This window comes from Ischnura elegans, chromosome 3 (assembly GCF_921293095.1).
Source record: "Ischnura elegans chromosome 3, ioIscEleg1.1, whole genome shotgun sequence".
Classification (NCBI taxonomy): Eukaryota; Metazoa; Arthropoda; class Insecta; order Odonata; family Coenagrionidae; genus Ischnura; species Ischnura elegans.
In genome coordinates, this window is record NC_060248.1 from 7,530,961 (window position 1) to 7,555,156 (window position 24,196).

At 39.5% G+C, this 24,196-nt stretch overlaps 1 protein-coding gene across 1 annotated transcript; it reads right to left on the bottom strand.

Annotated features, from left to right (window-relative positions):
* Window positions 1-1,498: 1,498 nt before the first annotated feature.
* LOC124155405 (cell division control protein 6 homolog) lies at window positions 1,499-24,196 on the bottom strand. Its single transcript, XM_046529193.1, has 9 exons — window positions 23,667-24,196; window positions 23,379-23,558; window positions 23,055-23,284; window positions 22,649-22,815; window positions 18,282-18,543; window positions 13,654-13,849; window positions 10,277-10,509; window positions 8,935-9,075; window positions 1,499-2,263 (listed from the first exon to the last, which is right to left on the bottom strand). The coding sequence occupies exons 1-9, from the start codon at window positions 23,935-23,937 to the stop codon at window positions 2,165-2,167; spliced, it is 1,779 nt and encodes a 592-aa protein (XP_046385149.1). The 5' UTR covers window positions 23,938-24,196; the 3' UTR covers window positions 1,499-2,164.

Consider the following 24,196-nt stretch of genomic DNA (forward strand, 5'->3'; position numbering starts at 1 on the left):
GTAAATATCAAGAGAATATTTCATACAGTAATTGTTGTACGTTGCCCTTATTCCTAAATATGAGAAGACCTTTTGCCTGTCAGGCCCTTGTGTACCCTCAGAAAAAATTCTGGATTTGGCCTCGGCTGTATGCATGAGAATACAGGAACAATACCACGAATGGGAGGATATTCTGGTAAAAGACAGTTCTTAGAAGAGAATCTTCACTTCATTGGTCACATATCAAATTTTCCAGGACACCAAAAAATTCTCAAAGTTTTTTCAGGCAAATGAAATTTCCTGATGATTCCAGGAATTCCCAGTTACAGGACACCATAAATATATGGAAAAATTTGGCCAATTCACTGCTGACCTTTCTAACCACTAACAACCCTGCAAAATGATTGCTCCAGGACATCCACTATGTAAAAACAAAAACTTCCCCAGGTTACCATGGTGCTATCACGATTTAGCAATAAGCAGTTTTGGCATCACCCCACCCACTTAGAGGAGCGAGAATTGCCAAGGGTATTTCAATCAAATGCAACACCTTCCAGAAAAGAACACACTCCTGTTGTTTCCTAGTAAACAAGCACCCTTATTTCTCTCATTATACTAATTTTTCAACTATATAATTAATCTTCATATTTTATTGAAGATTTTAATTTCTGCATAATTATCAATTTGAACAATTTAATTGCTTCAAAGCTGATATTTATGCTTGTGGCACTTTCTGGCGGAGATGCAAAACCTGATACAGCGGCCAGAAGCACTCTTGACGGTTAGTATAGCTCATGGTGGTGGAAGTTACTGACCACATGACAATTGTTGGGTGACGCTCTAATGCTATATGCAACATCTTGAGGTCATAGGAGCTTATCTACACATGCAAGTGACCCCAATCAAATGAAGTTCCGTAAAGTATCAACTTATTCTATAAAATTCCAGCTAACACACAAGCATAAGGGGACAAAAAAGTGCATATATGTACATGCATTCACATAATCCTGATCTTTAAGATAATATGTACAATGACAAACACTCATTCCAATTATCTCCATCAGATATCTACCTTATATGATCTCAACATGACAGCTAAATACCAAAACAATTTGAAATCCCCCAGAGAAAAACTGCAGTGGTCTTGAACAGTGTCCACTTACCAAAAAGTTCGGTTAATTATTTTTCAAACATGTGCTGTAAGGGAGGCATGCCAAGAAAGCCAAAATCCTAGCAGATATGTATTTCTTTCAATGAAAGGTTATCAAAAGAGGAGTTTCCACTAATTGTATTTAGATTTCAGGGCAATAAAGATAAAAAAATTTAATGAATAAGATTCTTCTTTTTTCTGTTTTGCCTTCGGTGGTGCAATGGGCTAGCCCTTGCCAAATGCTGTATGCAACAAATGCAGATTTTAGCGGGACGTTCCAAACGATTCCCTAGCTGGGTTATCCAGGTGCATACATATTCCCCAATTTCCATTGTAGTGGAGAGACAGACGATTATCACAGTACCAAAATTGAAATTCAACAAAAACATTTTTATTGCCATGCAAATCAATATCAAATATCATAATTAATGTAATTAACTAATGTATCAACTGAATTATAGATGAATTAATCTAGTTGATGACTAAAATATACACAATTTCATGGACAAGAAGCTGGCAGTCAGCCGTGAAACACCTGCTCGCAGAATATCAAGGATAATCAACACAATATTCGACCAGATGCTCACAAGTCAACAAACTCAAACATACCATTGTCATAGAATTGCAACATAAATAAATTACAATCATCATTTGCATAAAAATGATTGGATACACCTTTCAGGTATAATAAACAGTCTTTCACAAGTAATTAATACTACAATGCAATAAATATGTCGAATATAAAAATTTCCACAAGGCTGTACAAAGATTAGGTATGCCAGTCTTCCATTGAAATTCCAAGGTTTACTGCCAAAACAGGAAAAATTTCACCATACAAAAAAATGCATACATCAGGTAAATATCAGACCATAATACTTTCAAAATGGAGTGTAAAAAAAACAGACATTTTGAAGACTGACAGCCAAACAAAAACTTGACCAGAATCCAGATATGTTTGTGGAGTGTCAAATAGTCAAAATAATTTGTCTGCATTTGCAGAAAATCAGTTCGAGGGTTAAAAAGAGAAAGTCTTCCTTATCGTGACAGAAGCGACGTGTCATTCAAAATTGAAGCAAGCATGTGTTGGTCCATCAAAGCAGCACCTACTTCTTCCTCGTCCCACTGCAGGGAGACCTGAAAAGAAAAATTTCAGTTACTTAACTTTCCTTCCTCATGTTACGAGGGCTATTCACTAAGTAAGGAACGTTTTCATGTGCCCACCCTAGGTGCCTGACACTCGCTTATGTATTGGTGTCCGTGAGCTTGGCACATATGTCTCCGCACTGCCTACAATGTTAATACACAAATTGAAAATGTGCTCTGCTATAGAAAATCCAACCAGTCACGAGGTGCGGTCACTCACATGGTTTTTGTTTGCCAAAAACTTCAAACCGATAGAAAATTATCGTCAAGTGCGTGAAATGTAAGGAGAAAATATAATGAATGAAATTTCTGTCTGGAAATGATACATTCTATTTAAATATGGCCGAACTAACGTTCACAACGAAGAGAAGAGTGGAATTCTGAGCATTGTGACTGACAAACTGATCACTTAAGTTCACGAAAACAGCCGTTTCACGATAACGTAGATTTCGCTATGTTTCCAACAAGGTTAATGGATTTTGTTGGTAAAATTGTCATGCAAAGACATGGCGACCACAAATTTCGGGTAAGATGGGTAGTGAGTGGAAAATTATTACAGACCGCAATAAAGGTTAACGAATGGGGGCAGCTGCACCTCACCCAAGAACTCCTTGATGCCTTCAAATGGGAGGTTTACCCACATCCGTGCTATAGTATCGATCTTACGCCAAGCGAATATCACTTGTTTCCACGAATGAAGACCTGGATAGCAGCACACCACTTTGACAACGACGACGACATCTGGATGCGCTTCACTGTGTGGCTGAGATCGCAGGTGCCAAAATTCTATGACGAAGGAATTTCGAAGCTTGTCCACCGATATGATAAGTGTCTCAATTTGTTAAGAAAAGTAATATTTTCGTCCCTCTTTCAGATGTATATAATAAAATCTTCATACCATATTTACTATTTTATTCCAAAACTTACTTTATGAATTACAAAATTTACTACATGAATAACCCTCGTATTTTACATGGACACAGCCCAAATATAAGGATTACCACGGTTCCTTACAAATTTCTCTAGTTTTTCCCTCACAATTAATCTTAACTTCCACTCACCACGTATCCATCTGATCATTACATAATTTTTAGAGGCAATCAACAAATTCATTACCCACTCCAACTCATCTGACACAATGCACTGAGCATCTTTGCCCTGAAAAATACACACCAACTACAACCGGCAGCCATGTACACATTAATGCCATAGTAAGGCGAAAAGTACTTTGTGCCAAAGCATACGAGGGGCTAGAGAGAAAGGCAAAATGGTGGTTGGCATATATTTTACACAATGTTCATAATTATACAGAGGAATACAGAATACTATGAGAAATAATTTGGGTGTTTTCAAGAGACATTCCTTGCTTCTCACCAATGAGCACACACACAACCTGGTTAGCCAATTTATTATTATTTTCTACACTCAGCCAAACACATTTAAAGACACGGCATCATAGATTGCAGACGAGAATCCCAAACTTGGAATTCCATTATGAAGGAAAATGCATCATTCAGTCAGTATTTCCATGCCTTGCTTCACGCAAAAAACTAATTTTCCTGAATAACTGAATTGGTCTTCACCTGCACAAACTGTTTCTCTCTCTCCTAACAAAAAATACTCCTCACTGCATCCATTGAGCATATGACATAAGTCACTCTTGCAATTCTTAATTGCCCACTCAGAAACTGCGCTGCCAATGCAATGCAGAGATGACTTGATTCGCTGCAGACCATACCAAAGACTTTCTAAACACACACCGTCTATTACTCATTGTAAAAAACGATCGTAGGACAGAAAAAAACTACTGCAAAACAAAGGTCTCTTCTAAAGTGATTGGAGACGCAGCTATGCATAGCACATTGCATCCGTACCTCGCTGCCGTGACGCAAGATGGACAGTCGTGTCACGTCGCCGAGATGGACAGTAGAAATGGGAGGAGAGTGTTTGTTTTGTTGAGGAGAAAGTGTGGAGAAACCTTTTTTGCAATCGCAAGAATTATCCTTAACCACCCCCCCCCTGATGTACCCATGGATATTTACACAGATGGACACAGCACATGTGGGTGTAGACCAAATTGGCAACATAAATAGCACACACTAAATTGAACTAATTAAATACAGCATACATGGATTCCACAGAACTTTACAGATTTGAAAATGTTTTATTTGCCTTATTTTCTGACAAACAACAATCAATATTCAGCAATACACAGTAAAACTTCTTCACATCGTGATGGAGGGCACCAAAATTTGGGCAATTTGATGCATGGATGTTTACTAGAGAGACGCTTTAGTGAAAGGCACCATTTTTTTCATATCCTTCCGAAATGAAAGGCACCACTGTCTTTTAAACCATAGTGTTTATGTGTTTAAGCAAAATAAATATATGTTCACTCATGCATGCATTAGTGAACATGTATTTATTATTAAATAACAACAGAAAGCGAGCGCTACTGCATGATTTTCACCATGATTCGAGAGCTATCTTAATTCAACAGTCACTTAAAATTATTAGGATAGTTGGATACCTTTTTTTTTCTTATTTACTGTTAGGTATGCTCTCATATGGAACAAAATGGCCTTAACTAAATTATAGGTGTATAAGAAAAAAATAAGCGTGAAACATTTATTGCTGAAAATGTCATTCCATGGAAATAATCGCGGCTGCATTAATGGTCTATAGTTGTCTCGGTACGATTTGCGGAGGTGGTTAAGCCGTCTAGGGGCAGTCTCCTTGGTATGATAAGCGGAGGTTTTATGAGATAAAGAGGTTCACTATATAGAAGTTTGCCCATAAATTCACATGTAAATCTGACGGGATCGTAGGGGTGGTGTGAAGTATGGAGGTTTACGATGTAAAGAGGTTCACTACAGAGAGATTTTACTGTATATTAATGCACACATTCTACATGTGCTCCTTTCACATGGCCACTTTGCAATACAACCGCAAGGTTGAATTTGACTGCTGGTAAATTTGGAAACAATTACTTCTTCATAAACCATACATAAAAAAGGTATTTTATTTAAATTTCATCTCTTATGTTTTAACTAGTGATGGGTTGGTTCGATTCCTCGATTCTCGGCCCAGAACCGGAATCGAAAACGAGTACTTGCCAAGGCGAAAAATCGATTCCGATTCCAGTAGTACTTCAAACAACAAATTTACGACCGCGTTTCCAACAGTCATTTGAATTTTTTTTCAAAACACATATCTTCTTGGGATGTGCGAGTACTCAAAAATTCAAGTTGATCGAGTAGTTGGTACTCGACTCGAGCGTTTCGAGTAGCATTACGAATGTAGAGTCGAGTAGTTAAGGTTACAGAGCTTTCGAGGCTAGTAGGTCCAGCAATTTGCCGACAGGAAGCGCTATCATGAACTCATGTAATAATGCAGTTTTTAAAGCCGATAAGTCATTCTAATGCCATGGCCTGGTAGTTTCAGCTTGCCTAATACACTATAGTTGTCGACGTGGGCGCCGAATACCTTTACGCCTGCCGCGGAGGCCGATCGTCTTCCTACCCGGCGCACACTGGTCCGAAATCGGAAAAAGCTGGAATAAAGTCCAAAATGACCTTTTTGGGGATAGAGACTTGAAACTCAGCGTAAATACTAATAAATCATTACCAAATATCGATTTATATGCCATTTTACATAAATACGAACCTTTAGTGAGATACAGAGGCCCAAACATGACCAATTTTTCAATGCCACGCGAGATATTGTTTTTCCTAAAAAAATCTTTGAATTTATCCAAGTGATTTTGCTTTGGTATAAGTTTTGTGGAATAAAAAACGCAATATTCCTTTGATCTGGTGCTTTGCCGGTACTTTCAATGACTTTTGAAGATTTTGGGTCTCATCTGTCTGGTTTTACAACGCAAAATGGCCGACCCGTTTTTCACGTGAAATTTGACCTAAAGTAGACATTATCTTTCGTTTACGAAAAATATAACTCGGAAAATTTGAACCACAACATAAAGTAGAGATTTCTAAAGAGTACTAAGTAGAAATCTTGAAAAAAAGTTTGTGACGAAGGAAATAAGAGCGATTTTTCAATCGCGCGTCAAGGCTGAGCTACACGCTGCAGAACTCTGAGGCTCGGTAACTGAGGCCGATTTTTCAAGTTTTTTAAAACATTAGTCTTGAAAATCGTCATTTAAAGCATGGATAATCGTCTTCATTGACTTAAAACACTAAACTGAGGATGTTAAAAAGGATTACGTATAGATCGACTGGACCATTTAGCGCATTACTCGAGTGAAAATACTAAGGATTGGATATTTTTCGGAACCATCCCACGCGTAAGAAATATGCCTAGGGTATTGAAGTAAAGTGAAGAGATTAAGTCAGCATGCTTAAGAGAGAGAAAAATGAACTGTTTCCATGAAAGGCAACAACCGATACCCTTTTTGCCTTTCCACCTTCGCCGAGGTGAGTCGCGCGGTAGGGGGAGTTTTCACACCACAAGGCTCTTTTAGCCTTTTTTTATTACTGCGTCCGTCCGATGTGATATTCATTTGTAGCGTTTAGTTTCTTTCTTGAACTTAAAAAAAGCAAGAGATTTTAAGGTTGATTTAATGACGTGAGAAGTATAGCATTTTTTTTGGCTCTACAAAACTTAAGTTGAGTTCAATAGTTGTTCGCTTCGTCCACTTGAATTCCATGAAGATTCAAGATCCAAAAAAATCTTTGATATAATTTTTAATAAAAATTCCAAAGTCTCTGAAATCTTGCAATTTTGGTGGGAAAGTACTGGCCCAATAACACATATGTGTAGCAAAAGGCAATTTTCTGCAAGCAGTAATACTGTAAGATGGAGACGTCAAAACCTGCTGGCTGAGCATGTAGAATAATTGGTTTTTCTGCTTGAGAATTTGAAAGGGCCAAATATTACATGATTCATATATATAGTAGGTAATCTTTACCTAACTCCCCCTCCCCATACACCTCTCCCCTTACCCCTCTTTTCCCTTTTCCAACCCTCTCCTTTCCTCACCATTCATTCTTCAGCTGACGAAGAAGCCTGAAGTGCTTCGATAGCTTCACAAGTTTATTTATTCAATGTGAGTGTTTCTTTTTTGTGTCTCTGTGTGTAACGACATTAACTTGAACTATTTATATATATATTTTTTTCTTGGAGCCTATGGCATCAGAATCGATGGAATCGGTATCGGTAGAATCGGAATCGAAATGTCAGAATCGGAATCGGGATCGGAATCGATAAAATTTTGGAATCGACCCATCACTAGTTTTAACTTATCAATTTTACTTGCAAAAAACATCGCAGGCTTCTTTACTATACCGGTTACAATCATACCACCCAAAGTCTGGCAAAAATGAAAAGCACGTCAACGCTCGAATCCCAACAGCCGGATTCAGCGTGCTCAACTGCATCCGAGACGTCAATCACGATGGTTCATCAAGTGCATTGGCACAACTGCCCGCACAAGGAAATTCGAATCTCTTTCGCCTCACCCGCTCTATTCATACTGGAGATAATGTTTTTATTAGCACGAATTGAGACTCACATGCCTGTGACCAAAATTATGAACACTGTTTGGTATAAAGATCAACTACTTGGACAGCACAATTGAGGAAAGCAGACAAAGCGGATAAGACATCAGGCAAATCAGGACATTGCGTCAGCAAAGGAGGTCCAAACCATGAAGCGCTGGACATGGTGGGTGAGGAGAGGCAGCTTATAGAGGAGATGGGTTAGTAGGGAGCAGTGCTGAAGGAGGAGGGGATGTTGAAATGGGTTTCAGAGGGGAGAAGGTTGGGTAAACAAGGGAGAGGAAGGAATGGAATGGGATTTATAGCTGTAAAATATAAGGCAGTGAGTCTTATTGTGAACTGAAGAGGGAAGTCCCATTTAGGAGGGACAACAGGCCAGGCTAATGCACAAAATCTCCACATGAACCATTTTTTTAACCAGAAGAACATTTAATCCCTTAGCTGTGGGAGCATCAAAATTTCGCTGCCACTGTGTGCGGGACATGATCCGGGAAAATAATTTTTCCGTCCACCCCGAGCGTGTGTCTGGCAGGTAATGGACCCTCATAATCCGAGACTGCCCACCCTACCCCTTGAAGACAGACCATGAATGTAATATGTCCTTGGCAATTACGCAGGGACGGAAGACCCACCACCTAAAGTGCATACGTGAAAGAGAGACCAATGCTATCAAATAAGTTTCCTCGGCTAATGGACAATGGGAAGAGTAAAATAAAATAATATGCAGAATAAAATATTAGGAAATGCAAGGATTCATTGGAATTGTTTTCATCGTGTATGCACTGCAGAGAGCTCTCTCTCGGAGAAGGGATAATCTGGGAAGCACTCCCCGTGGTGAGGGTGCATGCCCAGTCCTCGAAAGACTCCTTTGTGCTCTCTGCCATAAAGTTGTGCCGAGTTCAAGCAACCACGGATGGGATGTCAATAAAATCTTAAGGAAAAGCAGCCAGTGGTAAGAAATCTGGTCAAACGTTGAAAAACGCTCCCACAGCCTAAGGGTTAAATATTATTCAATAGGCTAAGAAGTGTCTATTTGAGTTAAGGTGTTGTGCATCACTTATAGTCCAACACGTTTCATTCCTATTCCAGTCCCAATAACCACGCATGTATCCCATACGTATAACGTTTACAAAATGGCATTGTTACCTTGCTGAGCCTCGCCTCTTTATTGGACTGCAAACGAATGATTCCCCTCGTCTCCACCAGGGTGCAAAGGCTGTGGAACTCAGACTGATCCAAAGGTGTAATATTTCTCCTTTTGCAGGCTCTGCTGTACACCTCATGCAACTGCAACAGTTAAAATCACCGATATGTAGCATTAAAAACAAATTTACATTCATTAGCTAATCATGACCAACTTATAAGAAAGAGAACAACACACAAAAGAATGAAATAGCCCAAGGTATAAACATAGGAACCCACCGACTACCACACGAATGTGATTCAAACTATTTCTGCTACAATTTCCCATAATTCAGATATAATATGAAAAACAGAAGATCAGGTGAAACTTTTAAATAGCAGATTTCATGGTAAGGACTATTTTTAACACAACGTCAAGATTGTAGTCAGCTACAATCCTGACGATAATAACTGCAGTGAAAGCACTGTTTAAGAGTGCTCATTATGCTCAGTAATCACATGCACTATTGGGCACTCGTTAAATCTAAAGGTGAAGTCTCTAATTAATTAAAGATTATTCTTCACATTAGTGCCATTTGCGTCACACATTATAAGTTTTATAACATCTTGAAATTTTTTGCATAAGAATTTAATCAGGGTTCCCACTGTAAATGAATAATAAAATTCATGTTTTTTTGCAGGTTTTCGCGGTTTATATTTCGTCAAATTCATGGTCTGTTTTTTTTATTCTAGGGATAAATATTGACCACTTAAAAATCACCAGCCACGTGTTTACTAAAAATTTAACAAACGCCATAAACGCCAGAAATGCAAATGCAGCAATGAAAGTGCTCTTTCTACATCGCCTATCGATAGCAAAATTTAGGGCCGCCTAAAGGTTGTGGGTGGGAAAATGGAGGGTGAGAGGGAAGTGAAGAGGTGTCTGATTTCTCGCCAGGGTTAATGATCACTTTGGTTACTGGTCTTCCAATCACAGGCTTAAGATCAATGTGTCGTCATGGCACACGGACCAATAATTGCGCCTTGGATATACGCATGTGCAGACAGATGCGTGGGCAGTGTCTGCGAGTGACTGACCTTGAAATATGATCGACAAATTGATTTTTCTTTTGATCCGTCAATCGTAGATCTACAATCGAGTTTGAGAGGTTTTTAAGGTTTTACGACGAATTTCACGGTGGCCATTTCCAGGTTTTTTCAGGATACATAAAATTCACGGCTTATTCACGGTTTTAAGGTTTTCACGGTTGAGTGGGAACACTGTTAATCTAAGAATTTTGTGGTTAGTAGCGATAATTGCAGCTATTACATATACTACGTAGATGCGTGCATGTCGATGTCCTACCCTTCCAATGGTGATAGGCTTCCCCTTGAGTCCCTTCTTGACCAGAAGGATGAGACAGCAGAGGAGCACTTTCTGCTGCACGGGCAATCCGTTCTCCTTGGCCGCAGAGTCCTTTGACGAGGACGACACGAGCGATTGGGAAGTGCTGTACACGCCATTCAACACAGACAACACCTCGTGCAGCTCCACCACAGACCCTCCACTCCTCTTCCTTGGACTTCTAGAATTTGTCCCTGGAACGGAATTTCCACAATGATGTAAACAATAAATTAACCATTTAATGTTTGATATTCCAAATCATTCGCAACAATGACATGATAAAACTCAATATATGATAAGAGGGAAACAACTTTAATGCTTTCATTGTTTCCAATACACAAGGGAATGGCTGTGAGGAGAAGATTTTTAAGGTTTTTGTCGTAACTTATCTTTCTAAGTTGTAACTGACATTCAAATACATACCTGTTTCTTGTAATGAATTAATAGTACAAAAAAAACGATGTGACAAAATTGTTTCTTTTGCATTAATTTAAGGATAAAATTTTGAAAATTAAGCTGACTTTTACGTCAAAATTATTTGCTCTTCATTGGCTTGCCCGACCACACTTCCTTAAAATACCTTATAGTTCTCCCAGAATACTAAGTAATACGCACAAAATTTCAGATCGCACTAGAATAGATCACACAGTCATCTAAACACCAAAGTACAAAAAACTACTTCTAAATGTGTACAGAAAATCTTTCATTTAAAACTGATGAAAATGATTTGACATGGGATACCAGAGTGCTTTGAAGAGCTTGATCACCACAAACCCCATTGCAGAAATTTTAGTGTATGAGGATTTGCGTTATGTACAAGCGCAAATAAAGCAAGAACAAACAGCAGTCCTCACACAATAATTTAAGAATTTCTCCCTAGCATGATTTTAATCAATTCAATTATAAGTACAAGTATTAAAATAGTGAACAATCTATTATTCATGCAAAAGAATGTAGGGGAATGCTCCGAAAAACCATACAGTAGACTCTGGTTAATACGAACAACGTTGTTACGAAGTCCTCGTTATTACAAAGCAAATCGTTGGTCCCGTCGAAAAGGCATATGTTAGCTATAGTAAAAGAAACGTTATTACAAAATTTTCGTTTTTACGAAATTACGAACCTAAGTCCCGGTCCCGGCGGTTACAATATGAACTTGTGGCGCATCGTCCGCCACAATGTAGAGTTGGACCAGTGGATAAGTGTCCGCCTACTAATCGGACGGCGCGCGTTACTACTCCCCCCCTTGGAACTTGGACATTTATCCACTGGTCCAACTCTACATTGTGGCGGACGATGCACCACAAACTTTATTACAAAGTTCCAAGCACAAGTCACGGAATTTAGGTGGATATTCACTACACTTAAGTTTTAATAATCGCGCCACGTTTAAGTTCTTCCCATGTACTGTACCTAAGAGCGTCAATTATGGTTTATTCAGTTTACACGCTACATCATATAACAAGCTTCATTCCTGTGAAATCATAGTGACCCACTCATAACCGTTAGTAAATTGGATATACAGTCATTCCTCTTCCTATGCACATTCGATTTACGAATTTTCAGAGATACAATCATTCAAAATTTTCAAATTTCGAAGTTGGCATAAGTTTTAATGAAGGAGGTAAATGATATTGGTGGACGTTCAGGTGGTGGAGGGAAATAACGGGAGGCATTGAAGTTTGGGGAGGAAAGAGGCAGGGGGTGGAGAGAATATCTTGCAGGTTTTACACCTGGGACGGTTGCACGGTGAGGGTGAGGTGGTGGTGACTAGAACTGGGATTTTTGAAGAGGGCGGGTGGCTTTGAAGATGGCACTTAGATTTGCTGGTCTTCAATAGATGATCCGTGGAGTAGAAGGAAATATCCGGGAGGTGGATTTGTGGTCAGAAAGAATGGGGTGCAAGTCCTTCAGGATATCCTTCATGACATGGGCGCCAGGAAAGTAGGCAGTGAGCAGAGATGGGGAGCAATTTTATCAGTGAGGGGTTTATTAGGAATGTACATTTTTTTTCTTATTTTAATAAATTCATAGGTAAGGAAAGAAAAGGATAGGAACATATAATAGAAAAAGGACGAGGACAATGGTGCTGTGGTAGATGGAAAAAGCCAGAAATCAGAGGGTAAAAATGCTACCTGACTGGGAATGTTTAGAAGTTTTTGGGAGTACCCGCGGTGAAGAGGAGGTGTGGAGTTTTGAGAAGAACTTCTGACGATCGTCTGGGTCATTGCAAATCCTGTGTCTACGGATGGAGAGAGAAAAAGGGATGGCACACTTGGCGTGTAGTGAATGGCAGCTATTGTAGCGGAGGTATTGCTGCTTGTAAGTAGCTTTGATGTGAACCGATGTTTGAATTTATTATAAATAAAACGATTTATGTCCACATCCAAGAAAGTGATAATAGTGTTGGAGATAGAAGAAGTGAAAGAAACAGAGGCAGATAAATTGAGTGAAGAGACAAAAGGTGTTAAGAGAGAGTTGATGCCATGAAACCAGAGATGGACGACATCGTTTATGTATCTAACCCAAAGAAAAGGTCTTAAAGGATAATTTTTAGTAAGTTTTCTTCAAAAAATCCAAAGAAATGATTGGCATAAGAAGGGCTAAACCTACTTCCCATTGCACAGCTGGACACTCACAGATAGTAGTTATTATTAAAAGAGAAGGCATTGTGGATGAGAATAAAATGGGAAAGATCAAGAAGAAAGTCAATGTTGGGGTTTTGAGGTGTGGGTCGTAATGAAAGATAGTGGCGGAGAGAAGCCAGTCCCTCAGAATGAGAGATACAGGTATACAGTGAGTTACATCAATGGTGGCCATGATAATGGGCTGATTGGGGGGGGGGAAATAGAATTGAGTTTAGAAAGGAAGTCATGAGAATCTCTGATGTATGATGTAAGGGACTGAACAAAGGGTTGGAGATAGAAGTCAACGAAAGCAGAGGAGGAAAGCTTTGAGAGGAAACTATTGGGTGGCCTGGGTTATTTGCTTTATAAATTTTACGAGGGATATGGCAAGATGGTGAAGTGGTGTGAGATGATGAAACAAAAATATACAATTTTAATGAAGACAACTTATCACTTCTGAGAAAAATGTCAATCACAGGAGAAGCAGAACACCAATGCTTCAACCCTTACACACTCTTATGGCAATTTTCGCTCTAACTCTCAGCTAGCGAAAACCTGATTCTAGCGCATGCCAGGCACTTGCAAGAAGAGACAAATTCTCTCTTTATATAGAACACCATCACAGAACATAAATGTGCTATTGGCCTAATGATAAAATAGGAATACATAGTATCTAATAAACACAAAATAAATTTCATTATTTCCTCATACCATCGTCCGATGTTGGCTTGAGTATGCTTGCTTTGACTGATGGAATGGATTTCCTCGCAGAGCTGTCACGATCACCAACCAGCTGAACAACCCTTCTGCCAACGTCCAGCGCTCTTCTCACATCCCCGGAGACGGAAGCCACTTTACTTGCCAGCATAGTCAGAGCGGGCGCAGAGAAAACCTCTCCGACACCAGCCTAGAAAAGTGTTTTGAAGCAGACATTCAAAAATTGAAGCAATTAATTAACACACACATTTAATTAAATTATTACCCATCATGGCTCAATACTCTCGTTTGCCAATTTAATTTTACAGAGATCGAGTTTGCAAGAGACTCCCGATAAAAATCCTTGCCTTAATCCCATCGCAGAGAAATTGATGATATGATGTACGGAAAATATAGCACACATGGTTTTTATGAATAAAAACCCTTAAAGAGCCAAAATGTTTGATTTTCACGATTCACCTGGAAATAGTATGATCGTACAAAAATGCCAAAAGTGTTCACAAAGCAGAGTGCCCACTCAATCTAAATCATAAAATTCACGGTTTTTTCCAGGTTTTCACGGTCTAAATGTCTCCGAATTCACGGTTTGTATATAAAACATTTTAGGCAGAAATATTGACCTCTTAACAATCATCGGCCGCACGTTAACCAAAAATTTAACAAACGCGACAGACACCGTGAATGCAAACAATAAAGCAACAATCAAAGTGCTCTCTCTCCTGACGTCACATATCGTTTGCAACATTCAGCTCCGGCTAAAGGGCGTGAGTGGGAAAATAGAGGGTGAGCAGGGTGCCAGGGAAGTTAAGAACTGTCTGAATTTTCGCAAGTGTTAATGAACACTTTGGTCACCAGTCTTCGGCTTTGGTAGAAGCTTAAGGTCAATGTGTCATCATGGCACATGGACCAATAATTGTGTTTCGAATACACGTTTGCAGATAAATTTGTGGCCATTTCTGCACGTGACTGACCTTGAAATATGATCAAAATATCCATTTTTCTTTTAATTAGTGATGGGTCGGTTCGATTCCACGATTCTCAGCCAAGAACCGGAATCGAAAATGAGTACTTGCCAGGGTGAAAAATCGATTCCGATTCCAGTAGTACTTCAAACAACAAATTTATATACGACCGCGTTTCCAACAGTCATTTGAATTTTCGCGCCGCGTAATCGTAATAACAAAACACATTATCTTCTAGGGATGCGCGAATACTTGAAATTTCGAGTCGAGTCGGTGGTACTCGACTCCAGCGTTTCGAGTAGCTTTACAAATGTCGAGTAAGTTACAGTTACAGAGCTTTCGAGGCTAGTAGGTCCAGCAATCTGCCGACAGGAAGCGCTATCATGAAACTCCTGTAGTTATACAGTTTTTAAAGCCAATAAGTCATCCTAATGCCTTGGCCTGGTAGTTTCCGCTTGCTGTTTACTCTATAGTTGTCGAAGTGGGCGCCGAATACCTTTACGCCAACCGCGGCGACCGATCGTCTTCTGACCCGGCGCACACCGGTCCGAAATCGGAAAAAGCTGGAATTAGTCCAAAATCACCTTTTGGGGATAGAAACTTGAAATTTAGCGTAAATACTCATAAATCATTGCCAGATATAGATTTATATGCCATTTTACATAAATACGACCCTTTAGTGATGATACAGTGGCCCAAACATGACCAACTTTTCAAAACCACGCGGGATCTCGTTAATCCTCGGAATTTTTTAAATTTATCCAGGTGGTGTTGCGTTGGTATGATTTTTATGGAATAAAAAACGCAATGTTCCTTTCACCTGGTGCTTTGCATATACTTCCAATGACTTTTGAAGATTTTGGTTTTCATATCTCTGGTTTTACAACGCAAAATGGTCGACCCATTTTTCACTTGAAATTTGACATAAAGTAGACATTATCTTTCGTTTACGAAAAATATAACTCGGAAAATTTGATCCACAATATAAAGTAGAGATTTCTTAAGAGTACTAAGAAGAAATCTTGGAAAAAAAACGTTTGCGACGAAGGAAATAAGAGCGATTTTTCAATCGCGCGTCAAGGCTGAGCTACTCACCGCGGAACTCTGGGGCTCGGTAACTGAGGCCGATTTTTCTAGTTTTTTAAAACTTTAGTCTTGAAAATCGTCATTTAAAGCACGGATAATCGTCTTCATTGACTAAAAACACTAAAATGAGGGTGTTAAAAAGGGTTATGTGTAGATCGAGTTGACCATTGAACGCATTACTCGAGTGAAAATACTAAGGATTGGATATTTTTCGGAACCACCCCACGCATAAGAAATATGGCTCGGGTATTGAAGTAAAGTGAAGAGATTTAGTCGGCATGAGAGAGGAAAATGAACTGTTTCCTCGAAAGGCAACAACCAATACCCTTTTTCCCTTTCCACCTTCGCCGAGGTGAGTCGCGCGGAAAGGGGGTTTCCACATCACAAGGCATCTTTTAGTCTTTTGTATTACTGCATCCGTCCGACGTGATATTCATTTGTAGCGTTTAGTTTCTTTCTTGAACTTAAAAGAAAACAAGAGTTTTTAAGGTTGATTAAATGACGTGAGAAGTATAGATTTTTTTGGCTCTACAAATTTGTTTAAACTAAAGCTAAGTTCTTTAGTCCATTCACTTAGTCACTTAGAGTTCCATGAGGACTCAAGATCCATAAAGATTGGTGATAAAGTTTTTTTTATAAAAATTCCAGTTTCCGAAATCTTGCAATTTTGGTAGGAAAGTACTTGCTCAGTCACACAAGTGTGTATCAAAAGGCAATTTTCTGCAGGCAGTAATACTGTAACATGGAGACATCAAAACCTGCTGGCTGAGCATGAGCATGTTGGTTTTTCTGCTTGAGAATTTGAAAAGGCCAAATATTACATGATTCATAAACATAGTATTTAATCTTTATTATAACTGTGTATTCGACTATACTCAGGGCTCTCCCTTGTAGTTATAAGTGATATTTTTCTTGGAGCCAATGGCGTCAGAATCGATGGAATCGGTATCGGTAGAATCGGAATCGAAATGTCAGAATCGGAATCGGGATCGGAATCGATAAAATTTTGGAATCGACCCATCACTACTTTTAATACAGTGGAACTTGGTTAGTACGTTCCTCCTTAGTACGTTTTCCTCCTTAGTACGGCGATTTCCCTCGGTCCCGGTACCATCCGAACAAAATACAGGTAAAAGAATTTGGTTAGTACGTTTGAAAAAATTGCGCTTTCCTGGTTAGTACGCTCAATTTCTTGCCGTGACGCAACCCGCAATTCGTTCTCTAGTGTCTTCTTAAGGGTTGCAAACGTCTGAATTCATGATTTAATGTATTATTATTAGCCATTAACATTCTTCCATTCATTCCACATCTCTTTCTTCTACCGTAATTTATCCAAATGCATTTCTGAATTCTTGTGACGTAATGAAAAATAAAATGCGGCCATTTTTCGGGAATGTCTGACTATGAAAAACTACAGCCAATAAGAAGCCCCAATTTTCCCCACCCCGAGCTCCTCACCTTCTGTTGCCTTTGGAGCACTTGGGAGTGCCCACTGCTGCGCACAAAGTTCGTGAGTGGGCATTTGTTGCTATTGCACGAGTTATCATGATGAAGAAATGAGTCTTAACGGTATTAGACAATTCCCACATTATCTAAAGCAGTACTGCTCCATAAACTCGACGTCGTGCGTATTTACTTGACTACTGTTGCGGGAGCAGACGATCCTCTGGATCTCCACGCGAAGCTTAGCTTAAAAATACTTGATCTCGGAACGAAAGCAGACGACATTAGACAAATTTTGAAAGTAAATTACAACTGTCTAATATAAAATTTTCTTGTAATTACGTCGTAATCTAATAATCTTGCGCGTCATTAGTCGATATATATATCGATTTTACAATCGAAATGGTATCATTCCAGAAGCGAATGTCTACGGCTGTTGCCGTAATTTGAAAGTCAATATAATTTTGCCCAATTTTTATGATGTTTAAAAAACCAGTTGACTTACTCCGGGTTGTTGTTATATTCTCCGAGTACGCTGTGAGAAAGAAAAATGACTTGTCTTCGCTTGTCTGAGCTTCACTCGTCCTCGTTCTGTAAATATATATAGGATAAATCACGGGAGATAGACGCCGTAATCATGAAATCGTCTCCGGGATGTCCATGAAAAATTGCGATTTTTATTCACATGGTATTGTTTTTCATGGTAGCGCTCATTTTCTTGATTTTAAATGTGAAAAGAGTTCAGGAAGGCGATCCTATGGGAACTACCGATAGTAATTGTAATTATGACGACTTTTTCACTGATTGCAATAACCCCGACTGCTATTATTTACTTTCCTCGTTAGTACGTTTTCCTGGTTAGTACGTTCATTTTTCGTGGTCCCTTCAGAAACGTACTAACCAAGTTCCACTGTATATCAATCACAGTTCTACGATCTTAAAATCAAGATTAAGAGATTTTTAAGGCCTTTTAGGATGAAATTCACAGCTTATCCATGGTTTTTCGCGATATACAAAATTCACAACTTTTTCCGGGGTTTTTCGCAGTATACGAAATTCACGGCTTATTCACGGCTTATTCACGGTTTTCACGGTTTGCAGTGGGAGGGGAGGGCGTTGAAAGTGACTTACTTTGGTGAGCCTGTGCAGGAGTATTTCGTGAATCTCTTCCCTCGTGTACGGCGGGAAGTGGATGAGGGTGGGGGGGTGAGTTGCGTGCAGCCAAGGGAGCGCTCGAGACGTCAAATCCAACGCGTTGGCCACGCCCACCAGGGAAATGCGCGAGTCTGGCAGGTGGGGCCAACTGAACACGGAATACAAGACGTCCTGATGGCTGCCCTTGCGTGCCCCTCCACCAACCAGCAGCTGATCCATCTCGTCCAGAACTATCAATCTGCCAGAGAGGAAGATGAAGAAGAAAATGATGAAATGACAGCCACAGGTTCATCAAAAGGAAGACGGGTGGCAAACAAAGGAATGGTGCAAGAAGGTCAAGCAGGCCATGTAGTTTGTTGCAGCATAAATCATTATATCCCTTGTGTAGAAATAAAAATAATTCCCAAGTTTTTACGAGGAACTTTTTGTTTTCCATGGTGCTTCGCAGTCCTTAACAAGCGTTTTTGGGTAAATATCACACACACGAAGAAAATTACTGACAAAAGGAAAAGTTCTTCAGTCATCTTATGTGGTGTGAGACGATAGAAATTATCTGCATCAGTGCATTTCCCCAAATAGCCAAGGTTAAACAAACTGTCCACATGATCTGTAAAACTTGAGCTCATACACAGACACATGAGGAAAAAACAGTGCAAGAATCACTTTATCCTGATCATAAAAAATAATACCAAGATGGGCAGTCTATCACCCTTCAATACCAACAACCCAAAAGGTGACCATGTAACATGAAAGACATTCAAATACAATACTATGAGATAACCCAAGTAGATATTGCAGTGGCCTACAATGGAAGACCAGCAACCGAACAGTTTGGGGGTGTTCATTCAATTACCTGAGGCAGAGGCGGATCCTGTATAAGGATAAGGGGGGGACTAAGTGGGGGTCAACATCCCAGCAGTAGTGAATGTCGGAGCAAAATTGCCATTCTATCTAGTGTAAATTGGATAACCAAGGGGATGCTAAAGGGGAGGCCCCTTTATTCCCCTCCCCCCATAGATCCACCACTGACTTGAGGTAATTTTGGAGCCCCACCCCCATCCCCCCCCCCTCGTGAGATTTGGCTCAACCCTTTTCCACTAATCTCACGGAAGATTGTTAAAAACGCAAATTCTCAGTGAGAATGCCTTAATCTATGCTTCATTACTTTGGATTTGTTATTGATAATTCAATTACATATATTGATTAAACATTTTCCAAGACTACTATTTAAGATTACTACGATCATAATTCTACTCCGTTTCTTTAGGAAAGAAATTACAAGATACTTGCCAGGAACCCACCCCCCATTCTAACATGAGATTGCGTGAGAATCAGCTCAACCGCCTCTCTTCCTAAACCCGTAAACACCACAGATAACTATTGGATGCCCTTTTGCAAACTATGTAGCTACCAAATATGACCTTTGTGTGACAATTTATAATTGCTAAATAAAGGAAATATTGATTTATGCTACAACAAATTAGTTTTTTGTCCCCATGCATTATTACCCTGATCACTCACATTTAGTATGTGATCAGAGAAGAATAAACACGTAAGAAATTATTTCTAAAACAGAAAGTTACTCTTAAGAAATCTTCCATGCAAGGGATAAATAGTTTTGGGTAAGTTACAATAAAAATCTAATGCACAAATATTTACATTCTATATGAATGTTGCACACAAAAATGGTGACTTATGATGACTTCTAAAGGTAAGTTAAATATGTAGAATGAGTCGTACTTTAATTGAATAAAGCATTGAAAAGGCCATTTTACACAGGGCACGGAATTGCACAGGTTAGAGCTGCATTAATTTCTAAAATGGCGTAGAATTGTGCAAATGCATGAATGATATTAGAACAGGGGCTATTTTGCCATGTCACATCCACGCATTCTCGCATGTGTTCTAGCAATTCAACACTTAACACAATGCAATTTTGACTGCACCTTTGAACACATGTCAGATTGTGCAAGGACGTGCACCATGTAAAATGGCCTTAAGAGATTGCAAGGCTACCACATCTGCAAGAAGTAAGGTTGCATTCTTCAACCGTCTGGGGGCATCTCAGAACATGAAATCATCTGATCATTGCGTGCGACAAATCATTGAATCTGGAGGCCGGCCACGGGATAAGAACCCACCGCTATGCTCCCAACTAGATGTATATGACCTGACACAGGCCTGCAACCATACACCGCCACGAATGGCATAGTCCCTTTGCAGGATGGACAACCCAAAGCAAAAGCCACATTTGAAGAATGCAAAGCAGAAAATGGCTAGAATAAGCTGAACTCAAATCTACAACCCTCAGTTTGGCAAGAAAAGACCCTAACATTTAATAATTAAATTCTGAATAGACCACTGGTGTGAAGGGTAAAATTAATTCAGACTGCAAATGATTGAGGAGCTCAGGGCACTGGTATTTAAGTAAAAAGTCCGGATATTGATTGTTTTGTTTACAACAAAATATTATAGTATTCTATCTAGGGATGTGCGAGTACTCGAAAATTTTATTCAAGCAGCTGGTACTCGACTCTAGTTTATCGAGTAGCATTATGGATTTCGAGTCGAGTCGTTTCAGTTACAGAGCTGAAAGGCCATTGAGTTCAAAAATCTGCCAACAGGAGGTGCTATCGGAAAACTCATGTAATGATACTGTTTTTATGGTCGAAAAGTCGTTCTAATCCCATAGTCTAAGAGATTCTGCTTGTTGTACACGTACCAATCAGCCACCATAGCAGTCGACATCGGTGCCAAATACTTTTTTGTTAAATGCGGAGGCCGACCATCTTCTGACTTGGCGGCATAATGGGAGTGGACCACTGTACTGCTCATACTTTCTTATGCAATACTTTTGTTTCTTACTATTCTTTCTTTGATTTGCTGATTTTGACACGATTTACATCAAGCTTCCTCACTATCTTTTCATTTTCTTTCACATCAAGCTAAGCATTCAGAATCCACACGCCTTTTATGCGGCTTGCGGGGTATTACGTATATGTATAGAAAATTGGGGATAGGAAAATTAGAATTTGTTGGAGCATTCATTGCTGAATTGCCTGGTTCACAAATGCCACACTCAACATGATTCGATACCCACGAGCAGTTTTCAACTTGTCTTGATACTCGACTCAAGATCAAAAAGTACCACTTGAACATCCCTAATTCTATCCAACTACAACATCATCAGAACCATAGAAACAACCACAGTCCTGAAAGCCCCACATTGATAAAAATGGATTGAAAATGATAATTTTCCACTAAACCATCAACTCCTTTAAATAGAGAGAATTCTATCAGTGTGTAAATGAAGACTGGCTTATTTACTGACTCATAAATTTTATCAAGACAGGCTACACTTCACTTTCCTTGATATCTTTGGCTTTTTTACAGGAAAAATTTTTAACAGACCCAGTTTGCAGTAAATCAGAACAACTGGTGTCATTCGCTAACATATAAAGCTAGCCACATTGATTTGAAGAATTGAACACACGACTCATGACAATTAGTCTTCAATTATCATGCCGATAAAAAAGTTTGTACATGGACCAAATTAAGGGTTGCAACCATTCACATACAAAGAGTTGACAAGAGAGAATTCCATTGCAAAAACCAATATTATTCTGGGAAGAATAATCCCCAGCTCACCAAGAAGAACAACATCATGGCAACACATTAACAAGCAAAGTACATATAGATTCATAATGCTTGACTTTTTTCATTAATATAATTCTTCATGCAATTGAAGGTTAGTCAACATTTTTTCAAGTACATTGGTATCATAAACTTGCGAACACACAATACCATAGAGTTCTTATTTGCTTGAGTTGCTCATAGTGTTACCCAGATCTCAATCACTAAAAGTTCAACTTTGATGGAAAGTTTCAGTCAACAGTTCATAAATTTTTTTTACATATAATATTTACTTCATATCATATCAACTTTTTCATGCTCCTTTAATAATTACACTCAGGGACGGATCCAGGATTTTGTTCTGGAGGGGGTTCTGTTTAGTTCTGGAGATCTCGTAATACAAAAAGAACGCAATGGGCACCGTGTTATAAATCTTGCATGTCTTTTAAGGGTCTGGGGGGGGGGTCACGTGCCCCCGTGCCTCCCCCCTAGATCCGCCCATGATTACGCTGCATTCCATTGGCAAAACAAAAAAATAGAAAAAAAGAGGATGCAACAATAAACCTTACATACGCAATAGTTGACTTTGGAGCAATGTTAATATGCACCATTATCGATGACATCAAGGGGTATTAAAACAAGAAATATGGCACACAAAGCCAAAATGTTGAGGTGAAACCACGAGCATTCAAGTGCACAAGAGGACTTACATTCTCCTCCTGGACCGGGAGACCATGCTCTCAACCTTCGCCATCCACTCCTTCTCATTCCTGGCCGACGCTTTTGGATCTAGAGCTCTAGCGACATGAGAGTAAATGCTTGACGCTGTTTTCATTGATGTGCAGTTGACGTAAATACATTTAAAACTATCTCGAACCTGAAAAAGATAACATAAATTTGACAAAATTCGCCAATTTATTCTCCAATTTCGTTTCCGATGAAGTTAACAAAAACTAAGTGGACTCACAATGTGCACCAACACTACCCAAAAACAAACCAGGAACTTAACATTCCTGAATAACCCGTACAGAGCAAACATGTGCAATATTAGCTCAACGTTTTGGGGCAAATAAGGGAATTATGAGCCAGCAGATTTTCCTCCACCATTAAACTTACCTTAACATCCTCCATGATTTGACAAAGAGATGCAGTTTTCCCGGTGCCAGGGGGTCCTGAAACGTACACTGATGTGGTGCTACCATCGTCAATACAAGAGTGCAAAATGGAAAGCAACCGACAAAACTGTTCTTTCCTTCCAATAAGAGCACCACACCCGTTCAAAGAATCACCGGCTTCACACGACGACGATGCCCCAAGAGCTATTCTGGCAGCTCGATATTTGGACACTACAAGAAAAGTTACAATTAAATTCAAAACCAAACACTTCCAAGGCAATAAATAATTGATGTCTTCTCTTCGCAAATTTTTAACAATAAACACCTTGATCGTCAACGAACAACTTTTTTGGCTTCAAGTTTGAGTCTTTGATGCATGTCTTTATTCCCTTACTTTCACCGTCTCTCTGTTCTTCAAGGGTCAACCTTGACCCCAAGTGAACATCCACTGAACTCACTTTGTCGCCGGTTGCGACCTTCCGATTCCTTTTTGGTGAGCAGACTCCTTCAACGAATATGAAAATTTTGTTACGACCGAAACACATCCACCATTTACGTTTACAACATACGAACCTCCTAACTCACCCACTTCATTACCAACAAAATAACTTACCTTCAGAAATTTCGCTAGGGTAAAGCGAAGATTTGCGCTTTATTTTTCGTCCAGATGACGAATACGTTATGGTTTCTGCCACATTTTCCACGTCACTGTCACTCGTAGAGTCTGTATCAACACTATTTATTGTTGGCAAGTCCTTCACCTTACGTGAAATCTCGTCGGCTTTCCTTGAGAAATTTTCTGACTTTTCATGACTATCAACTGTCTTCAGACAATTCCTTTTCTTGCGAACATTAAACTTGATCTTGGACTGTGAAAGAGACATTCTTCGGAGTACGTGATCGAGTTGGCGTAGCAATACTCAATGGAGGCACCAAGCCGAAATCACTAAGTCTGCACAATATTTCACACGTAAATTCAGTTCCTTTCGAGTCACAGTCCCAGATAAGTCCACTAATAGCAATTCAGCATTTCTCCCAACTCGATCACGACAGATATTTGCCAGTGCCTCCCTCGAGAACGTAAATTTGCGACCTATCCAAACTAACGCGCTGACACGACAGCTGCCCGAACATTCGCGCGGG